This window comes from Delphinapterus leucas, chromosome 20 (assembly GCF_059928025.1).
Source record: "Delphinapterus leucas isolate spDelLeu-1000000601 "Yukka" chromosome 20, BTC_Dleu_Yukka2, whole genome shotgun sequence".
Lineage (NCBI taxonomy): Eukaryota > Metazoa > Chordata > Mammalia > Artiodactyla > Monodontidae > Delphinapterus > Delphinapterus leucas.
The window spans coordinates 5,252,369-5,271,420 of NC_143148.1; the positions used below are offsets into that span (position 1 = coordinate 5,252,369).

The 19,052-nt window shown below is 41.4% G+C and overlaps 1 protein-coding gene across 1 annotated transcript; it reads right to left on the reverse strand.

Moving 5' to 3' along the window:
* Positions 1-744: 744 nt before the first annotated feature.
* Positions 745-18,899, reverse strand: LOC111180988 (uncharacterized). Its single transcript, XM_022585949.2, has 5 exons — positions 16,505-18,899; positions 16,036-16,367; positions 12,217-12,372; positions 9,716-9,842; positions 745-3,619 (listed from the first exon to the last, which is right to left on the reverse strand). The coding sequence occupies exons 1-5, from the start codon at positions 16,674-16,676 to the stop codon at positions 2,121-2,123; spliced, it is 2,286 nt and encodes a 761-aa protein (XP_022441657.2). The 5' UTR covers positions 16,677-18,899; the 3' UTR covers positions 745-2,120.
* Positions 18,900-19,052: the final 153 nt, after the last annotated feature.

Sequence of the window (19,052 nt, forward strand, 5' to 3'; positions counted from 1 at the left end):
TAGAAACTGTCCGACCTGAGAAATAGGATTGTTATTTAGTGATGGGGACAGAATGGAGCATTTGAGAAAGAATCTTGAATTTAAAATGTTGTGGCTTAAGAAAACTTCATGAAGACATCCCTTCACTCATGAGCTACAACTGTTTAGCACGTGTTGCGGAAAATTCATGTGTGAACAAATTATGGTGTGAGAATTTATGACAAATATTCAGAACATTATTAGGCTGTAAAGTACAGGACAATTAAATTTCAGTCCACAAATATAATCACATTTATTTGACCATCTGACCTACTGATCTATGATCCTATCCATCACACTAACCGTCTTTGCACTCATAAAGTACATTCACTCATTCTGTCAATGGGGAATGAGTCCAATCACTGAATATGTAGGAAGAAATACAATAACCTGCCTTCAGGAGCTTACACTGTATAAGGGAATATCAGCAATTATTAAATAAGATATGACTGTGTTAGGTAAGATGAAGAGGTATATATATTAATACAATGGTAGACTGAGATGGTGGCCTAATTTAAACGATGTGTTCAGGAAATGCTCAAATGAAAAGAAGATAACTAAAGCATTGATTAATTAAGAGTGTGTTGTGCAAACCCACATGAAGACCATGAGGATAAGGATGAAAGTGATATTTGGAACTCAGGAAAGGAAAGAAAACGAATTGTGACCTGAAGCCCCCGAAAGAGCCCAGTGCTCTGGGTCCATTTACAACTCTGGACAGAAAAAGAAGAGAATAAATCTGTTTACTTAAGGCACTCTGTGGTAATTTCGTACAGCATAAATAGGAAATTTAATTACATGGTGTATGTAGAAAAACAAAAGAACCTACAAACATTTCTGGAAAAAGAATAATTTACAAGGTATCAGGACACAAGTAGAACATGCAAAAATCGATCACAATTCTATATACTAGAAAATTACAAATGAAATTGAAATTTAAAATGTAATATCATATTGGTGAAAGCTCAAGAAAGTAAAAGAAAAATGTGTAAACTAAGAAAATAAGGGGTCAAGGAAAAGGAAGAGTCTCTGCTACACTGCAGTGATGTTCATTAGCAACTTGTAGTTGTTTGAGGGAATTGGCAACTGGAAACAAAGTTTTGCAGAAACGTTCTCACCACACAAAGTGTGCACTATCCTTGCACTTCCGCTGAAGTTATGTTGCAGTTCTAGAAAACGGTTACGTCCGAATCACAAACACATCACAGAGACTGGCTGTCACCTTCTCCCCCAAACACTGTTACAAAATGCTAAGCAGGTAGTCCTGGCACCAGGAAACAATAAGAGGGGTATTTTGCTGCTTGAGACTAAGAGGCAGAGTCTATGAGAAGTGCGGAAAGTGCTCCCACCTCAAACAGGGATTTCTCTGGGACAGACAATAGTACAGTGGCAAAGATGCAAACGTACGAGGAATAATTTCATAACAATCCAGCACAAATTATCTGATGCCTGGTGAGCTGTTAGCCCCAAGGAAAGGTTTTCCCATTCATAACATCTGTGAGGTAATCTCCAGAATGAATTACTTGGTGAATAAATTCCTTTTCTAAAGACCTGGCCACAATAATTACATTTATCTGGTTTCTTTCCAGAATAAGTATTCTAATAAAGCCGAAAATGTGGACACCTACTAAATGCCTTGACACTTCACTACACTGTTAAACTCTCTCAAGATCATGGATTACCTGATGTTCAGTTAGGCTTAAAAGCACACTGAAGAATTTGCCACACTCATTACATTTGCAAGGTTTCTCTCCAGTATGAATTCTTGGGCAGGTTATAAGGTATGAATTTTGATTAAACACATGTAGACAGTCATTATACTTGCAAGGTTTCTTTCCATTATAGATTATCTGGCGGTAAGAGAGGCTGCACACACAAAAACTTTACAACACTCATGATACTTGTAGTTTCTCCCCATTGTGATTTCGCCAAAGAATTGTAAGGTGTGAATTTTCACATTTTAATATTTTTTTCAAGTTTGAATTTTGAAGACCTTTCCACATACATTTATATGGTTTTTCTTAAGTATGGATTTTCTGATGTGTAGCAAAGGTTGAGACCTGAGTAAAGGCTTTTCCACACTCGATACATTTGCAAGGTTTCTATCCATTATGTAGTCTGTGATGAATTCGAAGACGTTGTTTGTAACGAAAGACTTTGCCACACTCATTACATTTGTAAGGTTTCTCCCCAGTATGAATTCTCTGATGACACACAAGGTTTGAATTTTTACTAAACACTTTGCCACACTCACTACATTTGTAAGGCTTCTCTCCAGTATGAATTCTCTGATGAACTGCAAGGTTTCCTTTTCGATTAAAGAGCTTGCCACACTGATTACATCTGTAAGGTTTCTCACCATTATGAATTCTCTGATGACGTGCAAGGTTTGAATTTTGACTAAAGACTCTGCCACACTCATTACATTTGTAAGGTTTTTCTCCAGTGTGAACTTGCTGATGCCTTGTAAGGGTTGGCTTCTCACGAAAGAACTTCCCACACTCATTACATCTGTAAGGTTTCACTGCAGTATGAATCTGTTGATGCCTTGTAAAGGTTCTCTTATCCCGAAAAAACTTGCCACACTCATTACATTTGTGAGGTTTCTCTCCAGTATGAGTTACCAGATGACTTGTAAGGTGTGTTTTTTGACTAAAGACACTGCCACATTCACCACATTTGTAAGGTTTCTCTCCAGTATGAATTCTGTGATGAACTGCAAGGACTGCATTCTGATTAAAGACTTTGCCACATACATCACATTTATATTGTTTAGCTTCTCTATGGATTATCATATGTCTCCTGAGGCCTGAGGCAGAATAAATGGTCTTCCCACACACATTACATTTATAAGGCATCTCTCCAGTATGAATTCTCTGATGACTTGTAAGATGTGAATTTTGACTAAACCTCTTGCCACACTCATTACATTTATAAGGTTTCTCTCCAGTATGAACCCTCTTATGACTTACAAGGTGTGAATTTCGACTAAAGACTTTGTCACACACATCACATTTACGCAATTTCTCTCCTGTGTGGATTCTCTGATATCTACTGAGGTTTGAGCCTTTAGGAGAGGTTTTCCCATACTTATTACATTTGTAAGGACTTGCCCTGTGTGCTTTCTGGTCTTCTGTCAGTATTGAAAGATGCATAAAATCACTCCCATGTATATTAGAAATTGTGGATTGGCCAGTAGGAGAAATTTCTTGAGATGGTGAAAATGAGGTACTATTGCTGATGCTCTTATCAGCTTGATGAAATTCATAGATTTTCTGTTTACTTTTAAACATACGCAGTTCCTCCGAAAAGCATAATGCCAGCCTATTTGCAATCGGCTTCTTTCCTGAATCCCTTCCACCATGTCGAACTCTTCTATAAGTGATATCTTCATTAGGGGATGTAGGGATATTTTTGTAATTTCTTTCATCATCTCTCCACTGACCCCCAAGGTCATGCATATTCTCCTGTATTTCCTGTAGGTAAAAATGCTTGATTTCACAGCTTCCATGGCTTCCCAACATCACTGTTGGGAATATTTCTCCTACATCAGTGTTTGATTTTAGTTGTAATTTCTTGATCACGTGTATATGAGAGAGATCTACAAGATAAAAAGGACCATAGGTATACTACTCATTACACTGCATGAATAAATGTTTCATGGTGAATATATGATGTTACACCAAAAGTAATACTTTTACCAAACACAGTTATGAAACTTCTCAACCATGATGTTAAAGATTTTTAGGAACACTAATGAATAGGATTCTTTACTAAAGAAACAGTGATTACACATAATTCAACTTAAGTTTAGGGCAGCCTACCTGCAAACACACTGTGACAAAACATTCAATTGGAAAAACTTGTATTAGCTCTCAAAGAAAAGTTTTTCCACCATAACCACAAAGCATATACAAATTAAGACTCAACATACAAATACCAGTAGTTTTGAAAGGAAAACTCAAAGGAGATGCAACAAGAAGTGAGCTGTGTAACTAATACTGTTATTCAGCAATCCCTCCTTCAAATGGTTTCTGAGTCATCACGGTTGCACATGTTAATTTAAGTCGTATCCTGAGAAAGTTGTTCAGTGGATGAAAGGGGATCATTTTTACAGTGTGAGTAATGAGAAAGGTGGAGTGATGGCTGAAGAAATGCTGTGGAAACTGGGGAGATCAGGAGAACAACTTAAATATGGGAGCAAATGACAGTGTTTCTGTCAGCATCAAGGGACCATGTAAAGAAAGACCAGGACTGATAAGGGCCTCAGTGAAGCACAGGGAATAATAAACATGGGGTATCACTCCTTGTGACTGCATATATGTGTGAATAAAACTGTATGAGACAACTAAAAATGAGGTTAAAAGAAAAGAAAAATTGGCTTAGCAAGTAACACAGTACTGTTCAATTTTTAACTGTGGAAGTTATCCTATGGGTATGCGGCCAAAATGAAAGAGATTTAAAAAGAGAGCGAATAGAATATTTTAGATATAAAGCAGTTGTACATCTATTACATTATTTGCTATGTAGGGTATCAAATTCAATATTCCCTGAGTCCCATTTCCATGCATATTTTCACAAAGAACAGATATAATATTCCATGAGATGTGCAAGACTGTCCTTAGCTGAAACCTGAAGGAAAAACTAGAATAAGGCCATCAAAAGGAAATGGGGGACTTCTCAGCTAGGGCACTGGTTAAGAATCCGCCTGCCAATACAGAGGACATGGGTTCAATCCCTGGTCTGGGAAGATCCCACACGCCGCGGAGCAACTAAGCCCATGCACCACAACTATTGAGCCTGTGCTCTAGAGCCTGTGAGCCACAACTACTTAGCCCACATGCCACAACTACTGAAGCCCACTCACCTAGAGCCTGTGCTCCATAACAAGAGAAGCCACCGCGATGAGAAGCCCGCACACCACAACAAAGAGTAGCCCCTGTTCACTACAACTAGAGAAAGCCCACGCGCAACAACGAAGACCCAACAGAGTCATAAATCAATTGATTAATTACTTAATTAAAAAAAGTAAACTAAAATTAACACCACACTAAAAGGATTATATAAAATAAGGTGATATATTCTTGAAAAGTAAGATGGTTCAAGATACGTAAACTTTTGCTGTAAAACAGTACATTAACAGAATGAAACAAAATGACCATCTCAACTGATGCAGTAAAAACCATATAACACAAGTCAACAGGCTTTCATGATAAAAACACTCAATAAACAAGGAATTTAAAAAGCTACCGCAGCACACTGAAGGACATATATTAACTGCCAACAGCTAACATCAGGCTCACTGGTCAAAGACTGAAAGCATTCTTTCTAAATCAGAAACTGGAAGAGGATACCTGCTCTATTTCTAAAAGCTTATTCCTGGAAATCCTAGCAGGAACAAATAGGCATAAAAAGACATAGAAGTATTAAAATAGAAAACGAAACAAAATCATGTGTTTAAAAGCAACATGATGTAATATGTAGAAAACCATGAAGATCCTGCTAAAAATCTGCTTAGAAATAATGAATGAACTCAGAAAAATTACAAGATATTAAATGAACACACAAAAATCAATTGTGTTTCTATATATTAACAATGAAAAATCAAGAAAGAAATTGAGAAAACAATTCCATTTACAATAACATCAAAAAATAAAACAAGGGGACTTCCCTGGTGGCGCAGTGGTTAAGACTCCACGCTCCCAATGCAGGTGGCCCAGGTTCAATTCCTCGTCAGGGAACTAGATCCCACATGCATGCCACAACTAAGGAGCCTGCCTGCCACAACTAAGGAGCCGGCGAGCAGCAACTAAGACCTGGTGCAACCAAATAAAAACAAATAAAATTTTAAAATAAGTAAATAAATAAAATAAAACTAAACACTTGGGCATAACCTTATAAAAGGACAGAAAGATGTGTACACCATAAACTAAAAACATGACTAAAAATATTAGAAAAGACACAAATTGATGCAAGGATATCCTAAATTCATGTATTTGAAGTCAATAGTGTCAAGATGTCAATATTACCCACAGTGATCAACAGATTCAACCCACTCCCTAGTAAAATCCCAATAGCATTTCTTGAAGAAATAGATAAATACACCCTACAGATTCATTTGGAATCTCAAAAGATGCTGAACAGCAAAATAAGCTTGAAAAGAACAAAGTCATAGGTCTCACATGTCTTTACTTCAAAACTTACTCCATACCTACACTAATCACAACAGTGTGGTACAGAGATAAAGACAGAGAGACTGGTGGAATAGTACAGAGACGTCAAAAAAAAATTCTCTTGTACATGGTCAAATGATGTTGTACAAGGCGGTCAAGACAACTCAAGAGGGGAAGGGCAGTCTATTAAAAAAAAGATGTGGAGAAAACCAGTTATCCAAATACAGAACAGTTAAGTTGGACCATTAACTTATATGATATACAAAACTAATGAAAGACCTAAACCAAAGACCAAAATGTATAAAACTGCTAGAAGTAAACATACAGGAAAAGCTTTCTGACATTGCATTCACCAATGATTTATCAGACATAACACAAAAATCACAGGTGACAAAGTAAAAGCAGCAATTTGAACTACCTCAAAGTTATAAACTACTGTGCATTAGAGCACACTCAGTAGAGTCAAAAGTAATCTACTGTATGGGAGAAAATATTTACAAATGATCTACGCCGTAGTAGAATATCAAGACTATATAAAGAACTAATCACCAATTCTACCATAAGGGGGCTGGCTCTTCCCCAATCAACCAACCACACATGGAAAACAGGAAACAAAACCACTAAGAGCAACATCAAATACACAGACCTGATGATTAAAGAAATAAAATCAAGACCATTTATTATGCATAGAAAAGTACCAAATGAAAGTAGCAGTGCCGTAAACAAAACAAATGATGGTTCATCACTGAAGGTATCACTCCACTTCATAAGCTGTCTCAATTTTTTTTTTTTTTTTTGACCACGGCGTGGCTTGTGGAATCTTAGTTCCCTCACCAGGGATTGAACCCGCGCCTTCGGCAGTGAAAGTCCTAACCACTGGACTGCCAGGGAATTCCCAAGCTCTCTCATTAAGATGCTGCAAAATTAAGGGTGGATGTGGAATGAACAGTGGGCACACAGGTGACAAAAAATATGGCATCAACAACAGTTTAGTCAATAGCCTAACTTGAGGATGTGAACTTGGACAACGTTATCTCTAGGAGAAATTCCTATACCATTTCTTGAGGATCAAAGGGGATGATCAGTAGTATATGTAAACAACATTGTCACAGTGCTATTGAGACATGCTTTGATAACATTCCTCATAACCAGAAAAAGAACTGGAAAGACTTATCAATCAGGGTCTTTATTTTGCATCCTAGAACATGCTCACCCCGCTACTAACTAGCTTATAGTGGTGATTCTCTACGTAGCAGGAAATATTGCAAAAATGAGGGAAAGTATTTGCCATCAAGAATTTAATGTTGGGACTTCCCTGGTGGTGCCATGCTTAAGAATCCGTCTGCCAGTGCAGGGGACACAAGTTCGAGCCCTGGTCCGGGAAGATCCCACATGCTGCAGAGCAACTAAGCCCGTGTGCCACAACTACTGAGGCTGCGCTCTAGAGCCTGTGAGCCACAGCTGCTGAAGCCTGCACACCTAGAGCCCATGCTCCACAACAAGAGAAGCCACCGCAATGAGAAGCCCGTGCACTGCAACAAAGAGTAGCCCCCGCTCGCCGCAACTAGAGAAAGCCCGTGCACAGCAACGAAGGCCCAACGCAGCCAAAATTAAATAAATAAAATAAATAAATTTAGTTTTAAAAAAGAATTTAATGTAACACAGTAAACCCATTCCACAGTGTCCAGCAGAAGTTGTCCATTAACTGCAGGTACATTATCACAGCAAAGAAATGGGATAAAATTTCAGACCCTGGGAGTATGTATTTCAAAATAAGTTTCACAGGCAAAATCATGCAAATGTGGGAGAATATGAAATCAGAAAGAATATATATTTCCCTACAAGGCAGAGCACTAACAGAGGAAAAAAACACGAGATATGGGGTTCAGATATTATGAGTCCTTGACATGGAACCATGAGCTTGACCCACAGATTCCAAGCTAGTCAGAAAGATTCATATGTTCTCCCCAGGAGGGACTAGGGATTAAAAAGAGGATCTCTCTGTCCACTGTCTTTACAGTTTTCCTAAGTAACAGTTAGAGAAGGCCTAACGCACCTCTCTATTACACACATCCGTGATATGTGTGGCCAAGTCAGAACAGAAAAAATGGCTGAGGGATCTAAACAAGCAGACAGGGCTTGAGACAGCTCCATGCAGGTTCTGAGGTGCCAGAACTGAGAACTGAGCATTGAAGGGAATCAAGTCCAAAAGGAGAGCTGAGGGAGCAATAGACCCTTCTTTAAAACAACCCTCTTTGTGACTCTCAAAATCAAAGAATAACAAGTCCACAGAAGCCAAATGGCCAAGTGATGTAGACCATGATAAAGACTTTGCCTTTGTTGCTGATGGAGCTCCTGCACCAGTGGAGGGTGACATGATACATTTTACATGTTGAGAGACAGTGATAACTCAGGGAGAAGAAAAATTTCCTCTCAGACTTGACAACAAATAAACTTCTGTTTTCCCAAAGTACTCTCCATCTGGGTAGACTTTCCCAAACACTACTAATGCTGTGGCTTCCTCTCTGCCCTTCTGAGATCTGATCTGTGCTCAAATTTCGATTCATTCCCACCCATTTGGTTTTTTGCTATTTTCATGTCACTCTTCACAGTCCAGAGCGCTTCCTCTTCCTCAAATACGCAAATAACACTCACATCAAAAATAGAAATTCCTGCCTATTGAAAGAAATGTCAACTGCTGTGGCTTTTCCAGAATTCCAGCTCTCCGTTCACATGAGAGTGAGGACATTACAGATGGGTCTGGAAAAACGTTTCACAAATTCAGCCACTGCCTGCCTCCTTCTCAGTGCAGAGGGGACAATGCAACATACAGATATCCAGCTCTCTGCCAAGAAGTACTGAATCAAAAGCACAGGGGTAGAGCACAGGGAATGAAATATTTTAAAAGTTTCCACTTGGGCATTAGACGTACTCAAGCACTGGAAAAACTCCTGGCATATCATGAAGTGGCCAGATCATCTGAAGAAAGGGCATGTTTAAACTCCTGATGCTAGGATTTCCCTGGGACTTCCCTGGTGGCGCAGTGGTTAAAAATCCGCTTGTCAATGCAGGGGACACGGGTTCGAGCCCTGGTCTTGGAAGATCCCACATGCTGCGGAGCAACTAAGCCCGTGCGCCCCAACTACTGAGCCTGCGCTCTAGAGCCTGTGAGCCACAACTACTGAAGCCCACGCACCTAGAGCCCAAGCTCTGCAACAAGAGAAGCCACCACAACAAGAAGCCCGCGCACCACAACGAAGAGAAGCCCCTGCTCACTGCAACTAGAGAAAGCCCGCGGACAGCAACCAAGACCCAACGAAACCATAAATAAATAAATAAATAAATAAAACTGAAAAAAAAAATTAAAAAAAACAACCCCAAAACTCCTGATGCTACCTCACAAAACTTTTCTTGCCCGGTCAACATGACTCTGAGTTCAGTTAAGGAAGGCAGGCGATCCCCAAAGGCAAACAATGGTAAATGCAAAACTACCTTCCCAACTTTTGGAGGGAAGTTATCCTCACCTACAGAGATCAGGTTCCTGTAGGTCTCCACCATCACGTCCCTATACAAGGCCCTCTGAGCAGGGTCCAGGCATTCCCACTCTTCTGGAGAGAATTCGATGACCACATCCTTGAAGGTCAACCGTGCCTTAAATAAAAAAAAACATTTCGCCAAGGGGCCATGAGCAGAGTTCTTATTTGCATATAAAATGAGTAGAGGTGAAAAGATCAATTAGGTTGAAGTATGTATTCTTCTTTTTAAAACATCTTTATTGGAGTATAATTGCTTTACAATGGTGTGTTAGTTTCTGCTTTATAACAAAGTGAACCAGCTATACATACACATATATCCCCATATCTCTTCCCTCTTGCATCTCCCACCCTCCCTATCCCACCCCTCTAGGTGGTCACAAAGCACCAAGCTGATCTCCCTGTGCTATGCAAAAGTATGTATTCTGAAAGTCATTTAAAGGTATTTGGAGCTACTCGTGTGTCTAATTTTAATTTCTTATGCTTTGTCATAGAGATTACGATATCCTTCAAATAGATATAGATTTATCATTTTTGTAGGAAATACATGAAATAGATACAAATAAAAATTCAATGCCGGGTTGTCTATATGGAAGTGTTAGATATTATGTTCTACACACTGAGGGTAATTAAACCTGGAGGAGCCTGAGTGGTGTCTTCAGAGATGACAGAGTCCACAGTGGGTTTAAGGAAAGCTCAAAACCTCCTATCATGATGATAACAGCAGCAAAGACGAACACTGTTTGAACACTTGCTACGTGGTATGCATTACTCTAAATGTTTTACTTGTATTAACTTATCAACAACACAGCTCATTAAAGACCTGTTCCGATACTGCAGAGGAGAAAACTGTGTCAGACACTGAGAAACTCGACTCAGGTCAAGAAACTAAGGAATCACACAGCAAGCAGCCGAAGTCCGAAGGTTGGACTTTGGAAATGAAGTTTAAAATCAAAGAGTTAAGTAACACATACAGCATTAAAAGTACATTGCCAGAATCTCAGGGCTTTCCCAACACCCCTCAAATGCCACCCCACCCTCCTCTGCCCTTGGGATCCTTTAGAAGGAAGAGGAAAAAGAGGAGATGGAAGGAGAGCCCGTTTTCCTGGAGGGAGCCTTGCCCTAAGCCTCCTCATCTGACTGTGGCTTCCCACAGGTCACTGCCCTTCCACGGAAGGGGTGTGTGAACGGGATGGAAAATGCCAGTCTGTCTGGCAAAGGGAGGGAGAAACGGGCGGGCAGACAGGAGCTACCTAAGAAACACGCAGTGGCTCACATGGGACCACAGCGTCCCCTGGTGGAGCTGCTGGTGGCCAACGGTCTGGAGGGCCCTATGTTGGACCAAAGGGGCTTGGGGACCCCGTCAGTGAGGCAGGGGCATGCTGGGAAAGGCAGTGCCAGCCCCACCAGGCTGTGTGAGGGGCAGTGAGGATGACTCCACACCAAGCACCAGGGCCCACTGCTGCCCAGTGCTCACATCGGCATGAATCTGTCTGTGGGAAGAGCTCAGGGTGGTGTGTTCAAGATTCTGGGCTAGGCTGCCTGGGTTCGAGTCTCAGCCACACCACATCCCAGCTGTGTGGCCCTGGGCAAGTCTCTTAACCTCTCTCTGAACCTCAGGCTCCTCCACTGTAAAATGAGGGTAATAACTAGGATCCACTTCGTGCATGGGAATTAAACACATTAATATTCTTAAAGCCCTCAGAACAATGCTGTGTTCATACTAAGTGCTACTGAGAGGAGAAGGAGGAAGTTAAATAAACAAAATGCTCTTGGAAGCTTAAAAAAAAAAAAAGTACATTGCCAGACAGTTCCCTGAGAAAACGTGAATGAAGTTCAAGGTGAACAACGTGGAACGGCCTAAAAGGCCATTACACATGTGTGCACGCACATATGCACACAAAATATTAGTAACTGTATTACTATTTAAACCATTAACATAATAGTATAGAAAATATTCAAGGCCATGGAATATATTAAAAATATAATTTCTACTGCAAACAGGTAAAATACATAGTTTCAGAATCATGATGACTTTTATCTAAAGCATGGAATTGTACATCCATGAATGTATGCACACACATGTCAACACTATATCAAGTGAAATGAAAGGAGTATTATCTGGACTAATTTTCAGACAATTTTTTCATCATCATTTTTATTCATGTGCATTTCAGGATCTTCCAGACAACGAAAATGTTATCGATCGTACTCAACTGCATTTGTCCACATAATTCCATAATGGGCTACTAAAAAATAACAGTAGAGACATGAAAAAATAGAAGAATACTTTAATTCCAACCTCAATATGATAACTATATTAAAAACTATGATTTTGTCCATTTAGCCTTAGATAGGTATTAACAAAGGCAAAAGAGTTTCTTTTTTTTCCACTAATAACTCTGACTCAAAATTGGAAAAGTTATTACTATTATACATTATTTGCACAGATTAATAATAAAATTATCATGATAGTAAAATTTAAAACTTACTGGACAACTAAAAATCATGACAGGGCTTCCCTGGTGGCGCAGTGGTTGAGAGTCCGTCTGCTGGTTCGTGTCCCGGTCTGAGAAGATCCCACATACTGTGGAGCGGCTGGGCCTGTGAGCCGCTGCCGCTGAACCTGCGTGTCCGGAGCCTGTGCTCTGCAACGGGAGAGGCCACAACAGTGAGAGGCCCGCATACCGCAAAAAAAAAAAAAAGGAAAAAAAATATTGTTATTAAGCAAGAATATTCCATCAAACATCATGATCAGAAGGAAACACTTGATTAATTCCTGCTGAAGTTACAGTGGAGTGAAGCGGGCTGGCCAGGGCTCCTGCCTTTCACCACTGTACAGTGTGCCTGAGCAGGGACGACTAGCAGAAGTAACAGGAGGAAAACAGAGAGCAAGAGACACACAGAGAGTGTGTCAGAGCTGCAACTGTGAACATTCACAAATCTAAGGACATGGAAAGGCGAAAAGTGAAAGGATGGAAAAAGATATTCAATCCTAAAGGGAGCAGGGGTGACTGCACAGTATCAGACAAAATAAACTAAGGAAAAAACTAACACAAGAGACAAAATACATTATGAAATGAGAAAAGGGTAAATCTACCAAGAAGCTATAACGATTACAAGTATGTATACACCTAACATCAGAGCTCCCCCCAAAATGAAGAAGCTCTTAACAGAAATAAAATTGGAAATAGATAACAGCACAATATTAGTATCAGATTTCAATACCTGAGTTTTACCAATGCATGGAAACCAAAAGATCAATGAGGAAACAGAGCACTTGAACAACACTGTAGAACAACTGTACCTAACAAACATGTTCAGAACACTCCACCCAACAGCAGCAAACACATCCTTCTCAAGCACATGTGAAACGTTCTCCATGACAGACCACATGCTAGACAATAAAACAAATCTTAACAAATTTATGAAGATTCAGATCATAAAAAGTATCTTCTTTAACCACAGTGAAATGATACCAGAAATAAAGATCAGAATGAAAACAGGAAAATGCTCCAAAAGTGGAAATTAAACAGCTCATTCTTAAAGAAGCAATGGGTCAAAGAAGAAATGACAAGGAAATTTTTTAAATATCTGAATGAAAATAAAAACAACATGCCAAAATCTATAACAGGTAGTCAAAGATGTATTAAACGGGAAGTCCACACTGCTAAATCAAACAACAGCAAAGGAGAAAGATGCATACTCTGCACTACTGTTCAAGAAACTATTGAACAAGTTAGCTAGAGTTATTGAAAAACGAAAAAAAATTCAAAGTTATCCAAACTGAAAAAGAAGTAAAATTATCTTTTTTTTGTAGGTGACAAGGTTTTCTATATCGAAAGCAAAAAGATTCCAAGAGAAAACTACTACCTCAAAAAACAACTTTAAAAAAGTTGCAGCATAAATAGTCAGCACATGAAAATCAGCTGCATATACAATGAACAATGTCAACAGAAAATCAGAGAACAATCCTACAGAATCCTTAGGAAAAGATCAGCCAACTAGGTGCAAGACTTGTACACTGAAAAGTACTAAACGTTCTAAAAAAAAGTGCATAGAGATACATGGAAACACCCTGTACTCATGGATTGAGAACTTCATATATATATATATATATATTTTTTTTTTTTGTGGCACGCGGGCCTCCCACCGCTGCGGCCTCTCCCGCCACGGAGCACAGGCTCCGGACGCACAGGCCCAGCGGCCATGGCCCACGGGCCCAGCCGCGCCGCGGCACGCGGGACCCTCCCGGACCGGGGCACGAACCCGCGCCCCCTGCACCAGCAGGCGGACCCTCAATCACTGCGCCACCAGGGAAGCCCTGGGAACTTCGTATTTTTAAAATGACCAAATTAGGGAATTCCCTGGCAGTCCAGTGGTTAGGACTCCGAGCTTCCACTGCAGGGGTCACAGGTTCAATCACTGGTTGGGGAACTAAGATCCTGCAAGCCCTGTGAAGCAGCCAAAAGAAAAAGAAAAAAAAAGAACAAAATGAACAAATTACCCAAAGTGTTCTACAGATTCAACGGAATCCCTATATAAAATTTCAAAGGCAATTTTTGCAGTAATAGAAAAAAATGCTAAAATTCATAGGGAATGTCAAGAGGCAGCGAACAGCCAAAATACTCTTGAAAAAGAAGAGGAAGGCAGTCATTTTTAGATTTTAAAACCTATTACAAAGTAATCAACATGATGTGGTACTGGCATAAACACAGATACATAAACCAATGGAACAGATTAGAAAACTCAAATAATCCTTGGAATATATGTAAAATGCATAGACAAGGGTGCCAAGACTACACAAAAGGTAGGATAGTCTCAATAAGAAATGGTGCTGAGAAAATACATACCTACTAGCAAAAGAATGAAGCTGGAACCTTACCTACATTAAAGGTAAAAACTTCTGTCTCAAAGGATACAATCCACAGGTAAAGTCAGCCTCTGAGGAATGGAGGTGATGAAGGTGATTTAAAGAATGTCCAACTGTCAGAGATTTAGGTTGATTTCATGGTTTAAATTCAAGGATGGAAGAAAACACCCTCTGTCACTGATGTAAGGTTCTGAACTTTCCATTCCATTCCCATTCATTAAGATTAAGTCAGTGACTTGCTCCTTTAGCTTCAACTGAGTCTCTGAGTAAGTCAGAACAAATTTCCCCTTAATGCGTCTTCGCTAGAATCCACCTTGGCTGAGAGACTCGTGCACACACAGGAGAGGACCCTGGGATAAACCAAATACAGACTCGGAGCCAGACAAAGCAAGATGACTGTCCAGAGGAAACCCAGAAGAAATGCCCTATGTAAGTGATTCAAACTACCACAAAGGTATGACTCTTTCTCTGAGCCTGCCCGTGTATGTCTATTCAGACGTACTCTTTTGCCTCCTAATAAACACTTTACTTGTTTCACTACTTTCCGTCTGTCGCAATTCGTTTCTATGAACGAATTCGGGCCAGGGGCCTTGTCAATGGCCACTGGCCCTCGTGGTCTAGGGGCTAGGATTCAGCACTCTCACTGCCACGACCTGACTTCAACCTCCACCTGGGAGCTGAGATTCTGCTTCAAGCCTCTGTAGGCCGAGGCCACCAGAGATCAGCTTTTCAACATATCCCTATCTAAATGATGTCTATTGTCTCTTTCAGGCAATTAGATAAGTGAAATCAGGTAACTCTGCTGCCAATATAATGTCCTAAAACGCAAATCTGATCAGACCACTGTTTTTTTTCTTTTTGGAGCAACAGGGTTTATTTTGTGCTCAGGTTAAATTTTGGCTGCAATATTCACATTTTCTTCATTCTGGAACCCAAAAGGGTAGAGCAGTCCTTATCTAGGACACCCTACTCATATCACAGAAGGATCCATGGTAGAACCACAGGATGGCTCCTAAAGCTTCGGCTTGAAAAGGGCGTGGGTCACTTTTGCTCACATTTTATTGGCTTAAGCAAGTCCTCTGACCGTGCCTGATGCCCATAGAGAATTAGAAGTATAATTCTCCCATAGGATGGGGAGACAAATAATTGAGACCCATGACATAGTGTGCTAATGCTATGTTTAAGATTTTTGCATTTATATTTAGGGGTGAGATCGGCCAGCCTATAATCTTCCTTCCTCAAAGTGTCCTTGTTGTGCTCGCTTCGGCAGCACGTATACTAAAACTGGAAAGTGTCCTTGTGATCAGACCACTCTTGACTTTGATCCCTTTATTGGTTTTTCATTGTTTGGTTAAATAAATTTCTTAGCCATGGAAAAAAAAATTCCCCCTTATCGTTCTGTTTTCCAGATTTTACCAGGTATTGTGCATATTAATACCTGACTTGCATGTGCAGCTTCTTTATCCTGGTTGACAGAGAGCAGACAGTGCATCCAGATGGGGTCTCTCAACAATCCCTGCTGCCCAGGAGCACTGACACCCCATCTCCAATCCATGGGTGTGAAATCTGAGTGGAGACGACAGGGACTGAGGGAAGCACCCAGGTGACTGTGATGTACAACTGTCAGGCAGGATACTTCAGAGTCAGGGAAGATTAACGAGTCCAAAGAAGGGCATTTTACGAGGACAGACTGTGAATCAATTGAAAATATGATTTTACCTGAGAAAGAGTCATTCCTGACTCCTCTGCTTTCCCCTTCCTCCTCTTCCTCTTAGCAGAACACAAGAAAAGGAGAAAACAAAATATTAGACTAACTGGTAAAACTAGGATTTGACTGTTAATATAAAAGATCATTGACAACTTTACCAAGTGTCCACCAAAACAGTCTAAAATTATTTGTAACCTACCAAAGAGCTTTTCCAGTACAAAAGATAAAGAGGAGAAAGCAGGCAGGCCTCCAAGAAATCTGAAACACATTTTAAAAAGAAACAATTTGTGAGTTTTTTCATCTAATAATTGTGGTGTCAAAGTTTTAAAAATTTGACAATATATCATGTTTAGAAAAGAATGACTTGACATGATTATAGAAGACCACCAAAGCTTGTTACAGAAATTAATGATTATTTATAGGGAAGTAGAAACTGAATGAAAATTTATTCCACGCTACAAAAAGAATTATATGTAAAGAGATGAAAAAGAAAAGAAAACCCATCACAAAAAATGAACACTTTTAATGTTCCTTTTAAAAGGTACCATGTAGGGGCTTCCCTGGTGGCGCAGGGCTTAAGAATCCGCCTGCCAATGCAGGGGACACAGGTTCAAGCCCTGTTCCTGGAAGATGCCACATGCTGTGGAGCAACTAAGCTCGTGCGCCACAACTACTGAGCCTGCGCTCTAGAACCTGCGAGCCACAACTACTGAAGCCCACGCGCCTAGAGCCTGTGCTCCACAACGAGAGAAGCCAACGCAATGAGAAGCCCACGCGCCGCAATGAAGCGTAGCCCCTGCTCCCTGCAACTAGAGAAAGCCTGCGCACAGCAACGAAGACCCAACACAGCCAAAAATAAATTAGATACAACATTAAAGAAATAAAAAATGTTTTAAAAATATACAAAAAAATAAAAGGTAGCATGTAGTGACAGATTCAATCATTTCTTGCCCCAGGTGTCCTCTCCCTACTCCTCTGCCCCATGTCAGGAAAAGGGAAGGGAGTAACTCACAACTTAGTAAGCAAATCACTGCCCCCTGGCTAAACAGGGTTTGCAAATGGAAGTTATCTTCTGATACAAATAATTACAAAATGCACATGACAGGAGTTCTGCAATTCTCATCCTCATCTGTATAATTAAAGAAAAATTAATTACATTTTAAAATAACAAATCATGTATCACAACTTAATCATCCATATCCAAACAACTCACCATCCATCTGCAGCCAGCTCCCACCACCTACCTGCACTACAATGTGTTTCCATTTCATGAGGTTTATGTCTCCCTATTTTTTTATTTGTCTCTGTCTCTCTTCTTGTTCCCCTCTGCTCTGCTGCTGTTCCTGCCCTACTATTTCCTCCCTCACACCTGTCCTGCCCAACTCTGCAACCTGTTCCCCCTCCTGATGCTCTTTCTCCCCAACCCTTCTGATTACCCTAAATCTCTATGTATTTCTGCCTCTTTCTTCCCCCACCTGCTCCCTCTCTGCCCTTCGGGTGACACCCCTTCTGTCCCTGTTACACGCCCTTCCTCCTCCCTATCTGGCATCTCAGATGGCTGCGCTTCCTTCCTGCTCTCTCTCTCTCTCTTCCTCTTCTCTTCTAGTCACACTTTGTCCTCTTTCTCTCCCAGCACCACGTTGCTCTGCAGCCCAAGTTTCCAACTCTTTCATCCTCTCGCCCACTCTGTGTGAAGTGCCTCTCCTTTGTTACCCCCATCCCGCCGCTGACCCAGGGCCCTGTGTTGCTCTCCCATCCCTGGAGATCCGACTTTTTAAAAATTTACTTCTTTATTTTTTTCACCTATTTCAGTGCTTAATCGCTTTCATTTCCCTGTCTTTTACAAGTCCTCAGCCACCCCCTGTATTCCCATCGAATCTCCCTCATTCTTTTCTCGTTCTGTTTTTTATTCCTGTCCGTCTGTCTCTGCTCCTCCTGATCCCCCTCGCCCACGTATTTACAGAGATGGTGACTGAATAAGATGCCCGCGTATCAAAAGAGGAAATTTTCCAGCGAGATGGGCTTGGGACGGAAGAACACTGGGTGTCACACGCCTGTCCCAGGTCACTCCCCGCCCCCCACGCCGGGGGAGAGGAAGGGCTGACTACGAAGGGGAAGCCGGGAGAGCAAAAGGACCGGCCTGAGGAGACGCGAGGACAGAGGGGCGGGGAAGAAGGGGGTTCCGGAGAGGGGCCGGTTCTGAAGAATCCCAGGACCGGGGAGAGGACGCGGCCTGTCCGGGAGCGGGGCGGCAGGCGCTGCCCTCCAGGGGCCGAGAGGGCGAGGCTGCGGGGCGCGAGTCCACCTCGCGGAAGGGGACGTTACATGGGTGTGTGTGGGGGGCTACTAAAGCGTTTTAAGCAGGAAAATGTAGTGAAAGGCGGTGTGTACGTGGACCGAAGGCAGAAAAGCCAAGGGCAGGGACCAGCCGCGTAGCGAATTCAAACCCAAATGAAAGATACCCGACCCGTAACGGCGACGTCTGGATTTACAGGGGTAGGAGGGCCGAGCGCTGGGATTTTAGGTCCACAGTCACTCGCAACACCCTGAGGTTTGAGTAAAGGGAGCCGGGCAGCACAAATTTACACTTCAAAGGAGACACTTACCCCCAACAGCTCGACCTTCACTCCGAGCTCCCCACTTCCGGTTCCGTAAGAAACTGAGCGGAGTTAGAGGCAGGGCTTCCGGGGGCGGGACCTGAGCGGAGCGCTAGGGGCGAGGGGCGGGGCGAGGAGGGAGCCAGTTCT

What these genes read in the sequence shown, in the direction of transcription:
- LOC111180988 (XM_022585949.2), bottom strand. Translation starts at nt 16,676, where the DNA reads ATGTCAAGTCATTCTTTTCTAAACATGATATATTGTCAAATTTTTAAA. An exon ending in TGTACTGGAAAAGCTCTTTG is followed by an intron (nt 16,368 to 16,504) that starts GTAGGTTACAAA and finishes TGTTCTGCTAAG; the next exon opens with AGGAAGAGGAGGAAGGGGAA. An exon ending in AAGCTGCACATGCAAGTCAG is followed by an intron (nt 12,373 to 16,035) that starts GTATTAATATGC and finishes CTCCCGTTGCAG; the next exon opens with AGCACAGGCTCCGGACACGC.